This window comes from Malaclemys terrapin, chromosome 2 (assembly GCF_027887155.1).
Source record: "Malaclemys terrapin pileata isolate rMalTer1 chromosome 2, rMalTer1.hap1, whole genome shotgun sequence".
NCBI classification, from domain to species: Eukaryota; Metazoa; Chordata; order Testudines; family Emydidae; genus Malaclemys; species Malaclemys terrapin.
In genome coordinates, this window is record NC_071506.1 from 143,791,670 (window position 1) to 143,812,650 (window position 20,981).

Consider the following 20,981-nt stretch of genomic DNA (forward strand, 5'->3'; position numbering starts at 1 on the left):
TGAGCTAGGGCCTCAAAGGTACTTGGCAGGGGCACCAATTGACAGGCTTGGTGGGGAGCGCGAATGTAGGGGCCCCCTGGTTTTTGCACTTGCTCTAAGTTCCATAGGCTGTGAAGCCAGAGGGGGTGAGGCACAACCCGCAGCCACTTTTAAGTGGTGGTCCTGTGCTAAATCAGTACAGCTGCTGCCAGTGTGATCTGGAGTGTTGCTCTGGCTGCATGGTTGAAACACCACCGATATTTGACCCAGCCGCCCTGCCATCCAGAATGAGGGGCTGCCAGGCCACATTTCAGTGTGTGGCATTGCCACGTGCTGTCGGGTCACAACGCCACTCAAAGCTGGCCTGGCCTTCCCTCCCTTCGGACAGAGGGGGGTGGGTGAGCGGGGAATGGAATAGGGTCCCTGCCTGGAGGCCAGAGACTGGAATTCCCTCCCCCTGAGAATTGGCACCATTGTTATTGGAGTGCCTGACTCTCAATCGGGACCCTTTGAGGACCTGGAGACAAGGTCACGCAGACAGTCTGCGGCAGAGCAGGGACTAGTTGGATCCCGGTCTCTGAAGATGCAGATTAACTACCCTAACCACTGGCTACCTTTGGTCTCCTGCCCACCTGAGACCATGGAAATAGGCAAGTCGGTTTCATGCGTGCTTGGAGTTAGCTTTTAGTCAATTTCACTCTCAGGTGCTTAATATTGCAAACACAGCTGGAGGCTGTTGGGTTACAGATACCGACATTCATTTCTCTTGGTCCTGGTTCTGGAAAAGCTCGTTCACAAACCCAACATTGGACCCGCCTCTCCTTCTGCAAGGATCAGCTGCTGTTTGCTGGGTTCTCCCTGAACAGAAGTGCTAGCAGATTAACTTTGCTTCCACCCAGTACAATCAGGCTGTGCTCAAAAACCCTGTGTGCATTTTTCTCTGTAACCGTTTAAGGGGGCAGTCACTTTGGGGGACATTGGAGAGTCAGATGGTCTGTGTATGAAGAGCAGAGGGGGACGGATTTCACACGTTGGGGAGAGAGCGGCTTCCTGAAGTGAAAAGCTGGCTAATTAAATATAAACCTGAACCAACAAGCCGGCATCCTCATTATCTAAGGAGACCGAGGGAGGTTGTTCAGGCATGACAGGACTTGGAGATTCCTGCCCTTTCCTGTAATCTGTGCTGGAATCCGAGATGGGGTGTCAAGGAAAGTCACTGCTTTGGTTTATATCCTCCCTTTGTTAATTTACCGCCCCCAAGTCTGCCGTTTCAGAAGCAGCTCAGCCAGATTCCAGGGCTTCCATTCCGGCTGGGCAGGGTCCGGGCTGGCCCATGGCCAGGGATCTCTCTGGCCAGCTGTCAGAATCTTTGCTGCTACTCAGCCTGGCCGGGGGGGGGGGGGGGGGGAGGGGGGTGGTGGGTGGGTGTGTGTGTGTGTGTGTGTGGAGGGGGGGGGCTCATGACAGGTCAGAGAACAGGCATACATTTCCAGAGGAGTCCAAGTAAAGGGAGGGGGAGGGATAGCTCAGTGGTTTGAGCATTGGCCTGCTAAACCCAGGGTTGTGAGTTCAATCCTTGAGGGGGCCACTTGGGGATCTGGGGCAAAATCAGTACTTGGTCCTGCTAGTGAAGGCAGGGGGCTGGACTCAATGACCTTTCAAGGTCCCTTCCAGTTCTAGGAGATGGGATATCTCCATTATGTATGTTTAAAGAGCCCCAGTTAGTGCCTGGGGCTTCCTTCTGCATGAGCAGAGACCTCTGCTCACTTTTTGTTTCCGTCCCTCCAAACGTTCCCAGTTTAGCCTTGGGGTGTAGGAATCGGAAGCTCAGCTCCCTTTACCTGGCCTGTGCTGGTTGCAGGGGACTGGTGGAAGAGTGGGAAATGACACCTTTCCAGCCTTGTTCACCGAGCAGCCAGCAAAGCACTGCAAAAGCTGGCAGGGCTATCCCTGGAACAGGGAGGTAGCTGAAAGCCCTCCTCCCTCCATAGCCGCAATGACAAGCTCAAAGGATCCCCAAAGAAGAGACAAGTGACCCAGGGTTCCAATGAGACAAGTGGATTTCATCAAAGGGCAGATGCTGGAGGCTGCGATTTTAGCCCTGAGCAGAGGTCAGTGCAGTGACGGTATCACTTCAGCCCTCATGTGGCATGGGAAACGTAAGAAACAGTGATACTGCAAAGCTTAAACACAGGCTCCCTCGCCACAGACAGGGTAGCAGGTAGGGTTGAGCTGGCATCAGACTGACATGCACGGGGATCAGTGCTGGATCTACACAGAGTTAATATCAAGCAGAGCAGAAATCATGAGCCTGAGTGCATTGTGGATCTCACATTTTGAGGGACTTGCCTTCCGTTTTGTGCACTTTCAGAGCGTTCGGTTTGGAACTAGTTGATGTTTCTGTCTTTTTGCCTGCAAGAGATGTGGGCATCGTGCACCGTCTGCACAGCACCTGGCTCTTGGCCATGTGGGGCTGTGGCCGATGTGCAGCATGGCAGCACTGGTGCAGTTTGCTCTGCAGAAGATGTAAGCTTGGGTGCTGGGGGAATGATAAACTCGGCAGGAGCAAAGCTTCTTCCTGGAGGGCCATGATCCTGCAGGAGCACAAAGGTTTCCGCAGGGAAGGCTGGACTGACTAAATTAAAATTGGCTGTGTTGCGCCATTTGCAGCATTCAGACAGCAGCAGATTAGCTGCATCTCCTCTACTGAGGAGACCCCAGCACAGGGAAGTTCCCAGCAGGCACTAGTTAGCTCCTACACATCTACTCCCCAGCAGTCCTTGGCATAGGGTTGTTAGGTCACGTCAGGGATGTGGCCAGAGTACACTGTGCTCCAGCAATCCCCAGCTGACACAGGGTTCCCTGGGGGCATCACCAGCTGCCAACATTTAGAGCAGCTCTGGGAAGTGAAGCAAAGCTGGTCTCAGAATCAGCGGGCATGGCCAGCTCCCACGTTTTTCCTAGGCCTTCAGCTGTGGAGGCCCTGTTTGAACAGCAGTGGAGATATCGCTCACCACACCAGCTCTTGGTTGCCTCTCTGCCCCCAGGGCTTTCCCCTGAGTACCCTTCACTTGCTGCCCCTCCCTGTCCTTGGCATCCAAGTGCCTCTCCTCTCAGCCCACACTTCTAAAGAACTGACCTACCACCTTCATCAACAGGGCGATCTCTCCGCATGGCCCCATGAGCTCTGTGCAGCTGGGCCTCACTTTCTCACACTGCTCCAGTGCAGCAGCTGGGAGAATCCACAGCAGCTTTAGTGCAAGGGCTGATAGGAAAAGGAAAAACACAAAGAGCATGGGGCCCTGGAGCCCTTTACGTGGGTCTCAGACTTTTACCATCCATTCCATTGCTCCTCTATTTTTCCCTGTGCCAGAGACTTTTGCGCTCGCCCCACCTAGCACATTGGGGGCAGAAGCTGGAGGCTTTGTAATAACACCTCCCTCTCCTATAGGCAGGGCCGGCTCCAGGCACCAGCCCACCAAGCTTGTGCTTGGGGCGGCACCTGGAGGGGGGCGGCGCGGTGCGGTGCTCCGGCTCCAACCGCCAGGGAAAGCGGGGCCATGGCCGGGCTCTCTGCCCTCCTCCCAGGGCTCTGGCCGCCCTCCCCCTCCAGCGCCCTCCCCCCGGCCACCGGGGAGAGCGGAGCCCCCACCGGGACTTGCTGCCCTCCCCCGGCGCTCTGGCTGCCCTCCCCCCCGCCCTCCCCTGCCGCGCTGGGGGGGGGGTGCGGCCAGAGGCTTTTTTGCCTGGGGCGGCAAAAAAGCCAGAGCCGGCCCTGCCTATAGGAGCCCTATCCCCGAGCGCTTTACAAAGATCGTGGCGTGGCGTTTGTCAAAGCGCCCAGTGGGACTTGTGTTCCCCCTTGGTTACTCTTGGAAATGTCGCCCGTTATCCCTGTGTTACAGGAGGGGGAAATAAGGCTCAGAAAGGGGCAGGCTCAGAATCCCAAATCTAAACATAGGCAGCTAACTCCCTTCATAAGCGTCTGACGTTCAGAGGTTTCCAGCCATGAGACCCACGGCTCTGAAAACTTAGTGCTTCCTACCGAAGTGGGTAATGGGGCTTCGCTTTAGCCACCCAGATGTGAAACTTGCTCACCGCCTGTCCGCAGCACCAAACCCAGGTGTTCTGGTCCCCACCCAATGCCCTCGCCACTAGACCACGCTCCCTCCTCTCCCACTTTTGGCAGCTACACAGGGGAACGCTGAGCTATCTAGAACCCACAAGATCGTGGGTGGCCTTCTGTGGTTTTGGCACCAGCAGATGCTGAAGGGTTCAGGTGCTGGGGACAAGACATGCTGTCTCCTTCCCACCCAGCACAGGGGGACTATGCTTGAGTCATCGATTTCAAGGCCAAAAGGGCCTATAATGTTAACTTAATCTCAAGAACCTCACCCAGGGATTCCTGCATCGAACCCAGACAGTAGGCTGCGGACAGCAGATCGCATAGGCAGATGCCCTACCTTGACTTAGTGCCTTCAAGTGATGGAGAACCCACCTGTGATAAATAAAGGGGTGGGAGGTAGCTCCCTTTGATGGACACCCAGCCAGCCAGTTAGCTGTAAAATCCCTCTGAGTAGCTGTTCTTTACTTGCTTTACCTGTAAAGGGTTAAAAAGTCCTCCAGGTAAAGAAAAAAGAGTGGGCACCTGACCAAAAGAGAATGGGAAGGCTAGAACTTTTTAAAATGACAAAAGAAACTTTCCTTTTGTTTGTGGTTGCTCCCTCTGGGCTGCAGGAACGAAGCAGCAATGCTATAAGCAGGAATTCTGTGTAAGGTTTGAACCAGGTATGAAAAAGTATTTTCCATACCTAAAAGGAATAATTTGGATAGGGAATGTTTAGTTAGACGCTAAAAGGTTTATTTCATATTTTAGCTTGTGGACTCCTCTCTGCTAACCCCTGATGCTTTTGTTTGCTTATAACCTTTAAGCTGAACCCCCAAGAAAGCTAGTTTGGGTGCTTAATTTTTGGAATTGCTCTTTTAAAATCTAGCAAATGCCTAAGTTCCAGATGTATTTTCTTTTATAACATTTACTTTTTTTAAGAACAGGATTGGATTTTTGGTGTCCTGAGAGGTTTGTGCATGTTGCTTGCTTAGCTAATAGCCACAGCTAATCTCCTTTGTTTTCTTTCTCAGCTCTTCCCCGGAGGGGTGGGTGGGTGAAAGGGCTGAGGGTACTCCACAGGGAGGAATTCCCAAGTGCTCCTTCCTAGGTTCAAAGGGTTTTTTGTATTTGGGTGTTGGCATCGTTTACCAAGCCAAGGTCAGAGAAAAGCTGTAACATTGGGAGTTCAGTACAGGCCTGGAGTGGCCACTATTAATTTTTTTAAATCCTTGCGGGCCCCCACTTCCTGCACTTGGAGTGACAGAGTGGGGATTCAGCCTTGACGCCACCATATCCTTAGGTGAGTTCTTCCACCCATTAATTGTCCTCACTGAATGCTGGGAGTGGGGCTTGAACTCCTATTTCCCCAATACCCATCTAGCTCATTCTCTCCAACCCGTTACTGACCACTGTACCCCAGGGCTTGGAGATGCCCATTCATCGGATGGCTCTGCCAAAACCATTGGCAGTGAAAGCAGACTTGAAAAATAGGCATCAGTAGGTTTCAGAGTTAACACCCTACTGGGCTCCATGAGGAAAGTTCACACCTCTGAGGGTATGTCTACACTACGAAATTAGGTCGAATTTATAGAAGCCGGTTTTATAGAAATCGGTTGTATACAGCCGATTGTGTGTGTCCCCACATAAAATGCTCTAAGTGCATTAAGTCGGCGGACCGCATCCACAGTACCGAGGCTAGCGTCGACTTCCGGAGCGTTGCACTGTGGGTAGCTATCCCACAGTTCCCGCAGTCTCCGCCGCCCATTGGAATTCTGGGTTGAGATCCCAATGCCTGAATGATGCAAAACAGTGTCGCGGGGGGTTCTGGGTACATGTTGTCAGGCACCTCCCCCTCTGTCAGAGCAACGGCAGACAATCGATTCGCGCCTTTTTACCTGGGTTACCTGTGCAGACAACATACCACGCCAAGCATGGAGCCTGCTCAGCTCAGCTCACTGTCACCATATGTCCTCTGGGTGCCGGCAGACATGGTACTGCATTGCTACACAGCAGCAGCTAATTGTCTTTTGGCAGTAGACGGTGCAGTATGACTGGTAGCCTTCATCGGCGATCTGGGTGCTGGCAGACGTGGGGCTGCATTGCACACAGCAGCAGCCCCTTGCCTTTTGGTAGAAGATGGTATATTACGACTGGTATCCGTCGTCGTCGTACTGCAGTGGCTGTCAATCATGGGCACCTGGGCAGTCTCAATGATGATGGCTATCAGTCGTAGTATGCTATTTTCTGCCAAGCGCCCAGTATTTTCTGCCAAGCACCCAGAAGATGCCGAGGGCTATCAGTCATGCTGCACAGTCATCTGCCAGCTTAAGATGTAAAAAATAGATTTGTTCTGTATTCATTTGCTTCCCCCTCCCTCCGTGAACCCTGCTAAACCCAGGGTTTTGAGTTCAATCTTTGGGGGGCCCATTCTGTGTGACAGTTGTTTGTGTTTCTCCCTGATGCACAGCCACCTTTGTTGATTTTAATTCCCTGTACCTGTTGGCCATGTCGTCACTCGCCCCTCCCTCCGTCTGTCAGATACTAGTTTTGCGCCTTTTTTCAGACCAGATGCCATAGCACTGGGATCATGGAGCCCGCTCAGATCACCGTGGCAACTATGAGCACTATGAACACCACGCGCATTGTCCTGGAGTATATGCAGAGCCAGGACATGCCAAAGCAAAACCAGGACCAGCCGAGGAGGCGATTGCAGCGCGGCGACGAGAGTGATGAGGAAATTGACATGGACATAAACCTCTCACAAGGCACAGGCCCCAGCAATGTGCAAATCATGGTGTTAGTGTGGCAGGTTCATGGCGTGGAATGCCAATTCTGGGCCCGGGAAACAAGCACAGACTGGTGGGACCGCATCGTGCTGCAGGTGTGGGACGATTCCCAGTGGCTGCGAAACTTTCGCATGCGTAAGGGCACTTTCATGGAACTTTGTGACTTGCTTTCCCCTGCCCTGAAGCGCCAGAATACCAGGATGAGAGCAGCCCTCACAGTTGAGAAGCTAGTGGCGATAGCCCTGTGGAAGCTTGCAACACCAGACAGCTACCGGTCAGTCGGGAATCAATTTGGAGTGGGCAAATCTACTGTGGGGGCTGCTGTGATCCAAGGCAATCAAAGACCTGGTGATATCAAGGGTAGTGACTCTGGGAAACGTGCAGGCCATAGTGGACGGCTTTGCTGCAATGGGATTCCCAAACTGTGGTGGGGTGATAGACGGAACCCATATCCCTATCTTGGCACTGGAGCACCAAGCCACCGAGTACATAAAACGCAAGGGGTACTTTTCAATGCTGCTGCAAGCCCTGGTGGATCACAAGGGACGTTTCACCAACATCAACGTGGGATGGCCGGGAAAGGTACATGATGCTCGCGTCTTCAGGCACTCCGCTCTGTTTCGAAAGCTGGAGGAAGGGACTTTCTTCCCGGACCAGAAAATAACCGTTGGGGATGTTGAAATGCCAATAGTTATCCTTGGGGACCCAGCCTACCCCTTAATGCCATGGCTCATGAAGCCGTACACAGGCAGCCTGGACAGGAGTCCGGACCTGTTCAACTACAGGCTAAGCAAGTGCTGAATGGTGGTAGAATGTGCATTTGGACGTTTAAAAGCGCGCTGGCACAGCTTACTGACTCGCTCAGACCTCAGCGAAAAGAATATCCCCATTGTTATTGCTGCTTGCTGTGCGCTCCACAATATCTGTGAGAGTAAGGGGGAGACATTTATGGCAGGGTGGGAGGTTGAGGCACATCGCCTGGCCGCTGATTACGCGCAGCCAGACACCAGGGCGGTTAGAAGAGCACAGCAGGGCGCGGTGCACATCAGAGAAGCTTTGAAAACGAGTTTTGTGACTGGCCAGGCTACGGTGTGAAACTTCTGTTTGTTTCTCCTTGATGAACCCTCTGCCACACACCCCCACCCGGTTCACTCTACTTCCCTGTAAACTAACCACCCCACCCTCCCCTCCCCCTTCGAGCACCACTTGCAGAGGCAATAAAGTCATTGTTACTTCACATTCATGCATTCTTTATTAATTCATCACACAACTAGGGGGATAATTGCCAAGGTAGCCCGGGATGGGTGGGGGAGGAGGGAAGGAAAAGGACACATTGCATTTTAAAACTTTAACTCTTATTGAAGGCTAGCCTTCTGATGCTTGGGCAATCGTGGGGTGGAGTGACTGGGTGGCCGGAGGCCCCCGCACCGTGTTCTTGGGCGTCTGGGTGAGGAGGCTATGGAACTTGGGGAGGAGGGCTGTTGGTTACACAGGGGCTGTAGCGGCGGTCTCTGCTCCTGCTGCCTTTCCTGCAGCTCAACCATACGTTGGAGCATATCAGTTTGATGCTCCAGCAGCTGGAGCATCGACTCTTGCCTTCTGTCTGCAAGCTGACGCCACCTATCATCTTCAGCCCGCCACTTGCTCTGTTCATCCTGCGATTCAGTCCGCCACCTCTCCTCTCGTTCATACTGTGCTTTTCTGTAGTCTGACATTGACTGCCTCCACGCATTCAGCTGTGCTCTTTCAGCGTGGGAGGACATCTGGAGCTCCGTGAACATGTCATCCCGTGTCCGCCGTTTTCTCCTCCTAATCTTCACTAGCCTCTGTGAAGGAGAAACATTTGCAGCTGGTGAAGGAGAAGGGAGAGGTGGTTAAAAAAGACACATTTTAGAGAACAATGGGTACACTCTTTCACGTTAAATTTTGCTGTTCACATTACACAGCACATGTGCTTTCGTTACTAGGTCGCATTTTTCCTCTTATATTGAGGGCCTGCCGGTTTGGTATGAGAGATCACTCACGCAGTGCTAGGCAACAGATTTCAGCTTGCAGGCAGCCATGGTAAGCCACAGACTTTTGGCTTTTTTAACCTTCTTAACATGTGGAAATGGTTTCAAACAGTAGCCCCCTCATTTTCCATACCAAGCACCTGTTGGGTTGGCCATTTAAAATGGGTTTGCAATGTAAAAGGAGGGGCTGCGGTTTCCGGATTAACATGCAGCACAAACCCAACTAACCCCCCCCCACACACACACACACACCCAATTATTGGGGATGATCACTTCACCCCTCCCCCCCAATGGCTAACAGCGGGGAACATTTCTATTCAGCAGAGAAGGAACGGGCACCTGTGAATGTCCCCTTAATAAAATCGTCCCATTTCAACCAGGTGACCGTGAATGATATCACTCTCCTGAGGATAACAAAGAGTGATAAGGAATGGATGTTGTCTGTATGCCAGCAAACACCGGGACCATACGCTGCCATGCTTTGTTATGCAATGATTCCAGACTACGTGCTACTGGCCTGGCGTGGTAAAGTGTCCTACCATGGCGGACGGGATAAGGCAACCCTCCCCAGAAACCTTTTGCAAAGGCTTTGGGAGTACATGAAGGAGAGCTTTCTGGAGATGTCCCTGGAGGATTTCTGCTTCATCCCCATACACGTTAACAGACTTTTCCAGTAGCTGTACTGGTCGCAATTGCCAGGGCAAATTAATCATTAATCATTAAACACACTTGCTTTTAAACCATGTGTAATATTTACAAAGGTACACTCACCAGAGGTCCCCTGTGTGCCCTCAGGGTCTGGGAGCACGCCTTGGGTGAGGTCGGGGGTTATGGTTCCAGGTCCAGGGTGATAACATATCCTGGCTGTTGGGGAAACCGGTTTCTCCGCTTCCTTGCTGATGTGAGCTATCTACATTATCTTCATCCTCATCTTCCTCGTACCCCGAACCCGCTTCCCTGTGTGTTTCTCCAGTGACGGAGTCATAGCACACGGTTGGGGTAGTGGTGGCTGCACCCCCTAGCATGGCATGCAGCTCCGCGTAGAAGTGGCATGTTTGCGGCTCTGCCCCGGACCTTCTATTTGCCTCTCTGGCTTTGTGGTAGGCTTGCCTTAGCTCCTTAATTTTCACGCAGCACTGTTATGGCTTCTGCCCTTCATGGTCTTGGAGACCTTTTCTAATATTTTGCCATTTCGTTTACTGCTACAGAGTTCAGCTACCACTGATTCATCTCCCCATATGGCGAGCAGATCCCGTACCTCCCGTTCGGTCCATGATGGAGCTCTTTTGCGATCCTGGGACTCCATCACGGTTACCTGTGCTGATGAGCTCTGCGTGGTCACCTGTGCTCTCCACGCTGGGCAAACAGGAAATGAAATTCAAACGTTCGCGGGTCTTTTCCTGTCTACCTGGTCAGTGCATCTGAGTTGAGAGTGCTGTCCAGAGCGGTCACAATGAAGCACTGTGGGATAGCTCCCGGGGGCCAATAACGTCGAATTCCGTCCACACTACCCCAATTCCGACCCGCTAAGGCCGATTTTATCACTAATCCCCTCGTCAGAGGTGGAGTAAAGAAACCGGTTTAAAGGGCCCTTTAAGTCGAAAGAAAGGACTTCGTCGTGTGAACGTGTCCAGGCTTAATTCAATTTAACGCTGCTAAAGTCGACCTAAACTCGTAGTGTAGACCAGGCCTCAGAGACGTTGGTGCTGGCTGGGGGCAGACCTAGGCAGGTGACTCCAGACAGATCTAGTTAATGAAAGCTTGGAGTCTATTACACAGTTCTTTAACAGGGAGGTGGATTATTATTGTTTATATTGTGGTAGTGCCTCATCCTGGACCAGGGCCCCATTATGCCCGGCCGCCCATGCACCTAGGGGCTGCAGGGACCTGGCAGCTGCTTCCAGGAGCCGTGCAGAGCTAGGGCAGGCAGGGATCCTGCCTTAGCCCCAGGCCCCTGCTGTGCCACCATCTGGACTTTTAACGGCCCAGTCAGCAGTGCTGACCAGAGCCGCCAGGGTCCCTTAACATCCGGTTGAAATTCGGATGCCTGGCAACCCTACGGGCTCTACGCCACCATGCTGCAGTGCAAATATACCAGCTTCAGCCCAGCATGCTGCCCTAGTGTTCCAGTGCCCTGGTATCTTGCATGCTGCCCCATGCACTGCATGGAGCTGCATTCCCCTGGTGATTGGCATGCTTTCCCATACCCAGTGGTGCACTGTCTTGATGCCCAGTGCTGCAGTACCCCAGCCTGTCATGCTGCTGAATGCACTGCCCGGCGCTGCAGTGCCCAGGTGCCTGGCATGCCGCCCCATGCACTGCCCGGCGCTGCAGTGCCCAGGTGCCTGGCATGCCGCCCCATGCACTGCCTGGCGCTGCAGTGCCTGGGATGCCGCCCCATGCACTGCCCGGCGCTGCAGTGCCCAGGTGCCTGGCATGCCGCCCCATGCACTGCCTGGCGCTGCAGTGCCTGGGATGCCGTCCCATGCACTGCCCGGCGCTGCAGTGCTCTAGCACAATGGGTAGCCCACAGACATGTTTTCCAAGCAGAGGTGCAATGCAGACGCCCAGCTGCACTTGAAGGAATGACATCACCGCTGTGCCTGAGAACAGCCCTCCCAGGGGGATGGCACAACCTTGCTGAAAAATTGCTGCCTGCTCACTCGCTTGCTCAGGGTTTCTCTGGCTGCGGAGGAGGCTGGCGGGGAAGCTGAGAGCCCGCGGTGCCTCTTGCCTGGTGGAGACTTTCAGCTGTTTCAGCCAGCGCACAGATGCATCTCTCTGTGTCTCCATCTCTGCAGCGGGACACTGCCCCTGAGCCTGCTCCCATGCCGCTCCCAGCCATTAGGTGCTGGAATTAGGGAGCTTCTGCACTTCCTGGCTTCAAGTGGTTTCCATCTTATCCAGGGTTTACAGTTTGGTTCAATGGCTCTCAGCAACCCTGCTTCCAGGCCACAGCAGTGACCTTCTCCAGGCCTGGAAAAGCGCCTTGTGGGAAGTGGTGGTGCAGGGGCGGGGGGACAGGAGATGCAGCCGCAGGAATGGAAAAGTACCGCTCCCTCCCCCGGGGTTGTCATTCTGCGGTGCAGGCAGCGGGGATGTTTCTTTTTGCTGCAGTGAATGGAGCAGCAGCGCCCTCAAGTGGCCGAATGGGGTTAGGGTCCTAAATGGGAGAGCCAGAAGGGCCCATCTAGTCTGACCTGACCAGAGCACCTGGCCCCAGGGGTTCCTGCATCCAGCCCAGAACCCCGGTTGAGCTAGAGCAGATCTCTGACAAAGAGACGTCCAACCTGCTTGTTTCCAATCTCCCCTTCTGCCTGCACAGAGGCTGCCTGAGACTCGCAATCCGTCAGGGTTATTCCAGCTGGGACGGAGCCACAGCATTTGGTTCGACATCTGGCCCCCCCTCAGTGCCGTGTGATGTTCAACGTACGTGTCCTCAGACACCCTGGGAGGCAGGGCAGTGCTATTATCTGAGGCACAGAGAGGCTCAGGCATTGCAGTTCCTAGTGTCTATTTGCAGTGGCAATCAGTGCCTCTGAGGCTCGAGGTCTAAGTGATGTAGCCAAGGTCACACACAGAGAATGTGGCAGAGAATTGAACCCAGGCGTGCCAAGTCCTAGCTGGTACCCTAACCACTTCGCCACCCTTCCTCTCTTAGTCTTTCAGGCCTGAAGTGACTGATTCTTCTTTGAACTATTGGAATGAATGGAGGGCGGGGTGTTCCGCAGTAGCAGGAGAAGCCGGCTGCTGCATGGTCAGCCCCAAGCCTTGCAAAATCCTGAGTCAGGCCCCCGAAATCAGGAGATTAGGTTAAAAATAAGGAGATTTAAAAAAAAACCATTAAATTCTGGGTTTATTTTCTATGCTGGTTTCTGAGTCTACAGTTGCATTCTCATAGAATCATAGAATCATAGAATATCAGAGTTGGAAGGGACCTCAGGAGGTCATCTAGTCCAACCCCCTGCTCAAAGCAGGACCAATTCCCAGCTAAATCATCCCAGCCAGGGCTTTGTCAAGCTGGGCCTTAAAAACCTCCAAGGAAGGAGACTCCACCACCTCCCTAGGTAACGCATTCCAGTGTTTCACCACCCTCCTAGTGAAATAGTTTTTCTTGATATCCAACCTGGACCTCCCCCACTGCAACTTGAGACCATTGCTCCTTGTTCTGTCATCTGCCACCACTGAGAACAGCCGATCTCCATCCCCTTTGGAACCCCCCTTCAGGTAGTTGAAGGCTGCTATCAAATCCCCCCTCATTCTTCTCTTCTGGAGACTAAACAATCCCAGTTCCCTCAGCCTCTCCTCATAAGTCATGTGCTCCAGACCCCTAATCATTTTTGTTGCCCTCCGCTGGACTCTTTCCAATTTTTCCACATCCTTCTTGTAGTGTGGGGACCAAAACTGGACACAGTATTCCAGATGAGGCCTCACCAATGCCGAATAGAGGGGAATGATCACGACCTTCGATCTGCTGGCAATGCCCCTACTTATACAGCCCAAAATGCCGTTAGCCTTCTTGGCAACAAGAGCACACTGTTGACTCATATCCAGCTTCTCGTCCACTGTGACCCCTAGGTCCTTTTCTGCAGAACTGCTATCTAGCCATTCGGTCCCTAGTCTGTAGCAGTGCATGGGATTCTTCCGTCCTAAGTGCAGGACTCTGCACTTGTCCTTGTTGAACCTCATCAGGTTTTTTGGCCCAATCCTCTAATTTGTCTAGGTCCCTCTGTATCCGATCCCTACCCTCTAGTGTATCTACCACGCCTCCTAGTTTAGTGTCCTCTGCAAACTTGCTGACAGTGCAGTCCACACCATCCTCCAGATCATTAATAAAGATATTAAACAAAACCGGCCCCTGGACCGACCCTTGGGGCACTCCACTTGAAACCGGCTGCCAACTAGACATGGAGCCATTGATCACTACCCGTTGAGCCCGACAATCTAGCCAGCTTTCTATCCACCTTACAGTCCATTCATCCAGCCCATACTTCTTTAACTTGGCGGCAAGAATACTGTGGGAGACAGTATCAAAGGCTTTGCTAAAGTCAAGGAATAACACATCCACTGCTTTCCCCTCATCCACAGAGCCAGTTATCTCATCTTAGAAGGCAATTAGGTTAGTCAGGCATGACTTCCCCTTCGTGAATCCATGCTGACTGTTCCTGATCACTTTCCTCTCCTCTTCCTCTTCCTTCTCAGTCCTTTCCCTGCCACTGGAAGGAAACCTACTTTATTTTAAATGACTCTGTGCAATCACAGGACTCCAGGAGCTTGGGGCTTTACAAGAAAGTCACCAAATACCCTGAGGCTCACTGGGACACCACTGGGATGGCAGAATCCAGGACCAAGGCAGTCAAGATGCCACGTGGCAACTTTGTGCTTCTTTAGCCACCACCGGAAACACCATTAGCTGAGAGTTGCTCATTTCCATTACCAGCCAGAGGAATGGCACACGAATGGCCATTTCTATTGAACCCCACGTGTTCCACCAGGTAGGAGATGGATGGGCCGATGCCTCCCCAGAGAATCGCAGGGAGCGTGCCTAGCTTGGTGGTTGGGTTAACTGGTAAATGGGAGAGGAATTAGGGTGACCAGACAACTAGTGTGAAAAATTGGGACAGAGGGTGGGGAGTAATAGGAGCCCATAGAAGAAAAAGACCCAAAAATCGGGACTGTCCCTATAAAATCGGGACATCTGGTCACCCTAAGAGGAATCAGAGAAGAGCCACGAGAATGATTAAAGGATTGAAAAACCCACCTGACAGTGACAGATTCCCAGAGCTCCATCTATTTAGCTTAACAAAGAAGCTTGTGGGGTGACTCAATCCCTGTCTGTAAATACCTACAGGGGGAACAGCAATTTGCAGACAGCGGTTTAATGAGATCAATGGCTGGAAGGTGAGGCGAGACAAATTCAGACTGGAAATTGGGCGCACGTTTTTAACAGGAAGTGTAATTAAGCAGCAGTGGCAATTTGAAAATGAAGACCGGATGTTTTTCTAAACAGGAATGAATCCAAGGAAGTCCCCTGACCTGTGCTATACAGGAGATCAGACAAGGTGATCACAATTGTCCCTTCCAGTCTTTGAAGCACCAGGATCATTGACTTTAGGAGAGATGAGAGACGTACTGGGAAGGGGCCATGCAACTAACACATGACATTAAAGCTCCTGTGCACTGGGGCGGAGGGCCAGGGGCAGGGCTAGATTGTTTGGCCTGTGGCCTTTGTCTCCCTTTGTTCAGGAGGCATCTGCTTATCTCTGTGTTGTCAGCGGGTGTGCCTGGCTGAAGTTTCCATTCCAATCCCCTGCTCCCACACGCAGGTAACTTTCCAAAATGCTTGCCCTTTGGGCTGAAATTTTCCAGACTTGGCCTCTGCTTCTCAGGTCAGTTCCTGTGGAAAGTTTGAGCCAAGTCCCGTCAGCCACTGTGGCATGAAGGAAAGCCAGGAGGGTACATGCTGCCTGGGGCAAAACGACTCCTGCTGGGCTATCTCCGACAGGCCTGTGGCCAGTACCCTTAACACAGGAAGCTTGGCTTGGACCTGGGCCTTATCTTGGGCTGGATTTAACTTGCACTCTGTACCAAGGTGTGACAAAGTGGGGGATTTTCTTGTTTTTTTCTGATGGTTTGCATGCAGAGGGGGTGGGACTCAGTTTCCCTGGGTGTTACTGGTTTAACGAGGCGAGGGGAGAGGGCGTTTGTTGTTATAGAGGACCTGCGATGGAACTTGGGACCCCAGCCAAGGGCCTGGAGAATGGATACCCCAGCGACTGGCGACCTGGTGACCCGGAGGCCCAGCTCAGGAGTCACAGCCAATTCTGGCCAGTGGGAGGACAACGGGCTGTAAAGAGAGGATGCCAGTAACCTGACCAGCCGGTTCCAGCCAGAGGGGGCCAGAAGACAGTAGAGAGGAGAGGAGGCCCAGGTGACCCTGTTTACCTGGATAAAAAACAATGGACAGAGGCGGGGCTTGGGGCCTGCCCAGCTGGGAAGCAGGGGGGCTCTGGGCTGGAGAAGGGGAGCAGGCAGAGCCCACCTGGATGCAGAGAGACTGGGATGTGCTATGCTGAGGGAGGCCAGGCCTGAGGCCCTGAGAGTTTCCTGTGCTGTGTTCAACCCTCAATAAACCCTCCTGTTTTATGCTGGCTGAGAGTCGCTCCGGTCTAGAGAACAGGGGGGCATTATTCCCTCTGGGAGTGGAGGCCCTGGGGGTCCAGAGCGAGGGGACTCCCTGAGGGGGCCCACGGACAGGCGTGCTAAGGCTCAGAGAGGTGCGGTTCCAGGAGATGGGGGGGCTTAACCCCCGAGAGAGAGTGGACCCTGAGAAGGGCTGTCTCACTGAAAGGGGCACCCCCAGGGACTGCACGGGGCCAAGAGTGGGCACGACCTGTGAGTCTGTGACACATGGACACTATTATTATTATTTGCACTGTGATAGTGCCTAGCAGCCTCAGGCACCCATTGTGCCAGATGCTGGACAAACACAGAGCAGAGACAGCCCTTGCCCTGTCCCACCACGACCCTGGGCACAGCATGGGGCAGCATGCTGGACAGTGCATGGAGTGACAGATTCTGCCTAAAAGTGTGGGGACCATGCGGCCCCATCCCCTTTGTGGCCCTGCCCCTGCCTTTCCTCTTTCCACAGAGGCCCTGCCCCCCAGCCAAGCCAGAAGCTGGAGCCAGGCCAGGCAGCCCAGACTCCTCCACCTGCCCGGGAGGGGGGGGCGGCCCCAGAGCAGCCCCCAGCCCATGTCCCTGACTCTCAGGCTGCCCACCCATGGCAGGTGGAGGGTCCACATCTCCCCAGGCTCTTTAGGCCAGGCTCCATTTCCAGCCTGGCCTGGGGACAGGGCCTCAATGGAAAGATGAGGGGCAGGGAGATGGGCCTGTGGCAAAAAGTGGACAGGCCATGGTCCTTTGGTCCAGCCCTGTTCTGGTGCCCTTGCGCCACAGCCAGGCCAGGGGTAGCACAGGGCTGTAGTGGCTCTGTCTGCGATGCAACAATGCAGGGGAGCCCATTGGGCCCTACGTCACCGATACGGCCCTACCTCAGGGACCAGTGAGATGATTCTGATAACTCTAACAAGCTGCCATCACAACACACCAGTTGCTGGGCCATTGTGTAGCTTCTCCCTGCCATTGGGTCGTACTCTGCCTTTGTCAGTTAGATTGAAGGGCCTTCTAGTATCAGAAATCTTCTCCTCATGTAGATACTTAGATGCCGATCGAGTTGCCTCTTAACCTTCTCTTCAAGTTAGCTGACTAACCGGAGCTCCTTCAGTCTGGCATTGCAAACCTTTTCTCCAGACCTACGGAGCTCTCTCCCATTTTCCAAAATCCGTTTTGAAGTGCGGTCGCTGTCTGGAGACAGGATGTAGTGCTGGTCTCGCTAGTGCTTACACAGAGGTAATGTAATCTCCCAACTCAGGGTTCCCCTGCTTATCCATCCAAGAATCGCATTAGCCCTCTTAGCGATAGCCTCGCCCTGGCAATTCATGTTCAGCTGATTATCCACCCGGAACCCTCAGTCCTTTTCAGAGTCACTGCTTCTCAGGGTAGAGTTCCTATCGGGCAAACGTGACCTACATTCTCTGTTCCTAGATGTCTGACCTTGTGCTGAGCTGTATTCAAAAGTCTGTTGCTTGAATGAGCCCAACGTATCCACATGATCGCTCACTCCGTAGCACAGACCTGGCCTCGTTGCTGCTTACCTCCCTGCCGGTCTGTGTGTCATCTGCAAACATGACTTATTTTCCTCCAGATCATTGGTAGAAATATCACCCCAATCCCACCCACCACCAAATATCTGTGGCAGCATCCAGGGCTGGTTTTTATAGTGCCAACAACTCCCCTTCACACACACTCCCCCCCAAAAAACAACCCCAACCTTATTCTCTGCCAGGCTTTAGGAATTAAACTCGCTGGTCCATCCCCATTCGCAAGCCTTCGGGAGTCCTTGAGAACATGGACCCACAAATACCTTTTCTCTGGGAAAAACACAATCATACATTTGCACTAGAAAGTTAGGTTGGCTTAAGTACATGGGGATAATCAGTGGGCCAGGGAGGTGCCCAGTGCAGAGAGAGTACCCCGGAGTGGGGACACCCTAGCCCCTGTCCTAGGTGACCACAGCAGGGTTGGAGGTCGAGCCCCCCAGGAATCCTGGGCCCAGCCTTGTTGGGGTTACGAGGACTCAGCCAGACAGAAGAGTGGAAGGGGAGCCCTCAAGGGCAGGGAGGCCTCTGGGTAAAGGAAGTGGGAGCGGGGACTCAGATCCTTTCGCTAGTCCACTTCACCGGGGTAGTGCAGAAGCCAGGAAAGTTCCCCACAATAGCGGGACCATTCCCCCGCTTACACTAGGGTGACCAGACGTCCCGATTTTATCGGGACTGTCCCGATATTTCCTTGTTTGTCCCGCGTCCCGACCGATGTGCGGTTGGGACACTGGACAAACAAGGAAATGCTCCGGAGCCCAGAAGTGCTCGCGCCCCACCCCCGCCCCGACTCCATCCCCTCCTCCCCCGATTGGCTCCCTCCCCAAATCCCCGCCTCTTCCCCGGGCTCACCATTTCTCCTTCCTCCACAAGGGCTGGAGGGAGGCCCGGAGACGCAGGGGAAGTGCGGGGCCGGGGTGAGTGAGAGTCCAGCCTGGCCCCGAGTGCAGGCAGGACTCAGTTGGGTGGTTGGGAGAGGAGGGGGTGGCCCGCGGAGCCAGGTGGCGGCTGTTTTCCCCCCCCTGGGCAGCGGGACTCAGGAGCAGCCGCTGCTGCAGCTCCCACTGCTGCGCGGGGAGGAAGCGGCCAATGGCCAATCTCGGCGGCTGCGGCTCTGGCACCCAGGCCTGCTGCAGGGACCCAGCAGCGCACACGCTGCACCCAGCCCAGCCCCTGGCCAGTCGCGTCTGGGCTGGTTGCCCAGCTGGTGCTATCCCGCGGCGGCCCTGGGGCGGAGGCATCGGCAGCCCAGCCCCGTTCGTTCCCCTGCGGGACCTGAGCGGGACGGGGGGGCTGGGGCCTGCTGCCCCCACTCCGGGGCTGCCACGGGATAGTACCAGCTGGGCAGCAGCCCAGATGCGACTGGCCAGAGGCTGGGCCCAGCGTACACGCTGCTGGGTCCCCGCAGCAGGCCCAGGCGCCAGAGCCGCAGCCGCCGAGCTTGGCCATCGGCCGCTTCCTCCCCACGCGGCAGTGGGAGCTGCAGCAGACGCTGCTCCTGAGTCCCGCTGCCCGGGGGTGAGAACAGCCCCACCGCCTGGCCCCGCAGGCCGCCCCCCTCCTCGCCCTACCGCCCGACTGGGGCCTGCCTGCTCGGGGCCAGGCCGGACTCTCACTCACCCTGGCCCTGCACTTCCCCTGCGTCTCCCGGGCCTCCCTCCAGCACTTGTGGAGGAAGGGTGGTTTTTTTTTACTCCGGCCCCCCTCATCCCAATATTTGACTTGGGTGATCTGATCACCCTACCTGGTGCAGACACCACTAGGTGGATGGAAGAATGATTCCATCAGCCTAGCTCCCACCTCTCGGGAAGGTGCATTAACTACATTGCCGGGAGAACCCCTCCCATCGCTATAGGAGTGTCTACACTACAGGGGCGCAGCTGTAGTGTTTCTAGTGTAGACGTACCCTGACGTTGTGTATTGGGGGTATGGTCAACTCAACAGTCCCAGCTATTAACCACCCAGCTTTGTTGAGGTCCAGAGCTTTCAATCACAACAGTCCCCAGCCACCCACACCCTCACTCACCAATCCATATTGCTTCCTCATCCATCCCAGAGTCTATCAGGGAATGGCTCTCCTCCAGCCAGTCCCCCAGGGCCTGCACTGATCTGCTACTATCCTGTTCAGCTTTGCAGATTCAGTTCCACTAAGTCAGCTACCACCTAGTCCGGCCCCACAAAGTCACCTCCACCACTGCCAGGCAAGGTCAGCTCTAGCCAGGGTTGAGAATCTTGAGGAGGTGTGTGTCCCACTCTGGCAGCAAAAGAATTAACTGGAGCCAGAGAGCAATTAGTGCACCTGATTCCAGCTGGGGAGGAGCTGGATGGCTGAATTAAGGGCATGTCTCAACCTGGCAGAAGGTAAGTGACCTTGGGATACTCCCCTGAGATGGGAGTTCTGGCAAAGGGCTAGGTGAGTGATGCATGGGTGGAGCAAACTCCTGTGATGAACCTTGACACAAGGGCAAGACCCTTGGGAGGCAGCCTGGGGATTGGGGTTCTGGAGGACAGAGACATGGAGAGCCTGGGGGAGAGGCTGATGGGGAGCTGGAGCTGGAGTCCCACCTCCAGGGAGAAAGTCCTGGGAGGCGTCACTTGGTACAAGAGAAGAAAAGCACTCTGCAGCGCTGGGGGGAAGAGTTTGCAGATAAGTGAGCCCAGGGAGGGGCTGGGGGAAAGGGCTGAGAGATAGTTGTTTATCATCTCCACCTAGTAACAGATCTATACCACTGCTGGGATTCGTATCATGCCTGTTATATCTTTACAAATTCCTTCTTGTTCTTAATCCAGCTGACTGCAGTTTTTTTTCCACTGATACCTTTTGCTTCCCTTATCAATTCACTGCATTTCATAATGTCTCATTTATATTCATTGCTGTCAACCTCCCCATTTTACATTTGTTATTGACTGATTTTTAATTTTTGTCAGTTACTGCTTTAATTGTGTCCATTTAATAAGATGTTGGGGGGGGGGGACCAAAGTAGCCTTTTTCATGACTAAAATGCTTGTTGGGCACTTAGTACAGTGCTCATAACAACTCACTTGGGATGTTTATTAGAAAGTTATTTGTGTCTTTCTTGAATAGCAGTATAGAAACCTTAGGGCGTCTCCCCCACTTGGCGCTATATGCCAAGGTTCAGAGTCACTGGGCCAGATCCAGAAGAAAAGGGTCTTTAATGCCAGTATTGCCCTCAATATTCTTCAGGTTGGGGGGTGAAAAGATCCCTGCCTGCTTTAACTTACAGCAGTTGGTTCTAGGCTACCTGTAGGCTTCAGTGAAGCCTAAAGTCCTTGTGTGTTACTTGGTTCGTGGGAATGTTCCTGGACAGTGAATTCCAGGCAGTGGCTGAGGTTCTAGTCAAAGTAGAAGCAAAAT

General features: G+C 53.7%; 1 protein-coding gene across 1 annotated transcript; it reads right to left on the reverse strand.

Annotated features, from left to right (window-relative positions):
- Positions 1-8,106: 8,106 nt before the first annotated feature.
- LOC128832049 (PAX-interacting protein 1-like) lies at positions 8,107-19,666 on the reverse strand. The gene is made up of 2 exons (XM_054019085.1): positions 19,632-19,666; positions 8,107-8,722 (listed from the first exon to the last, which is right to left on the reverse strand). The coding sequence occupies exons 1-2, from the start codon at positions 19,654-19,656 to the stop codon at positions 8,229-8,231; spliced, it is 519 nt and encodes a 172-aa protein (XP_053875060.1). The 5' UTR covers positions 19,657-19,666; the 3' UTR covers positions 8,107-8,228.
- Positions 19,667-20,981: the final 1,315 nt, after the last annotated feature.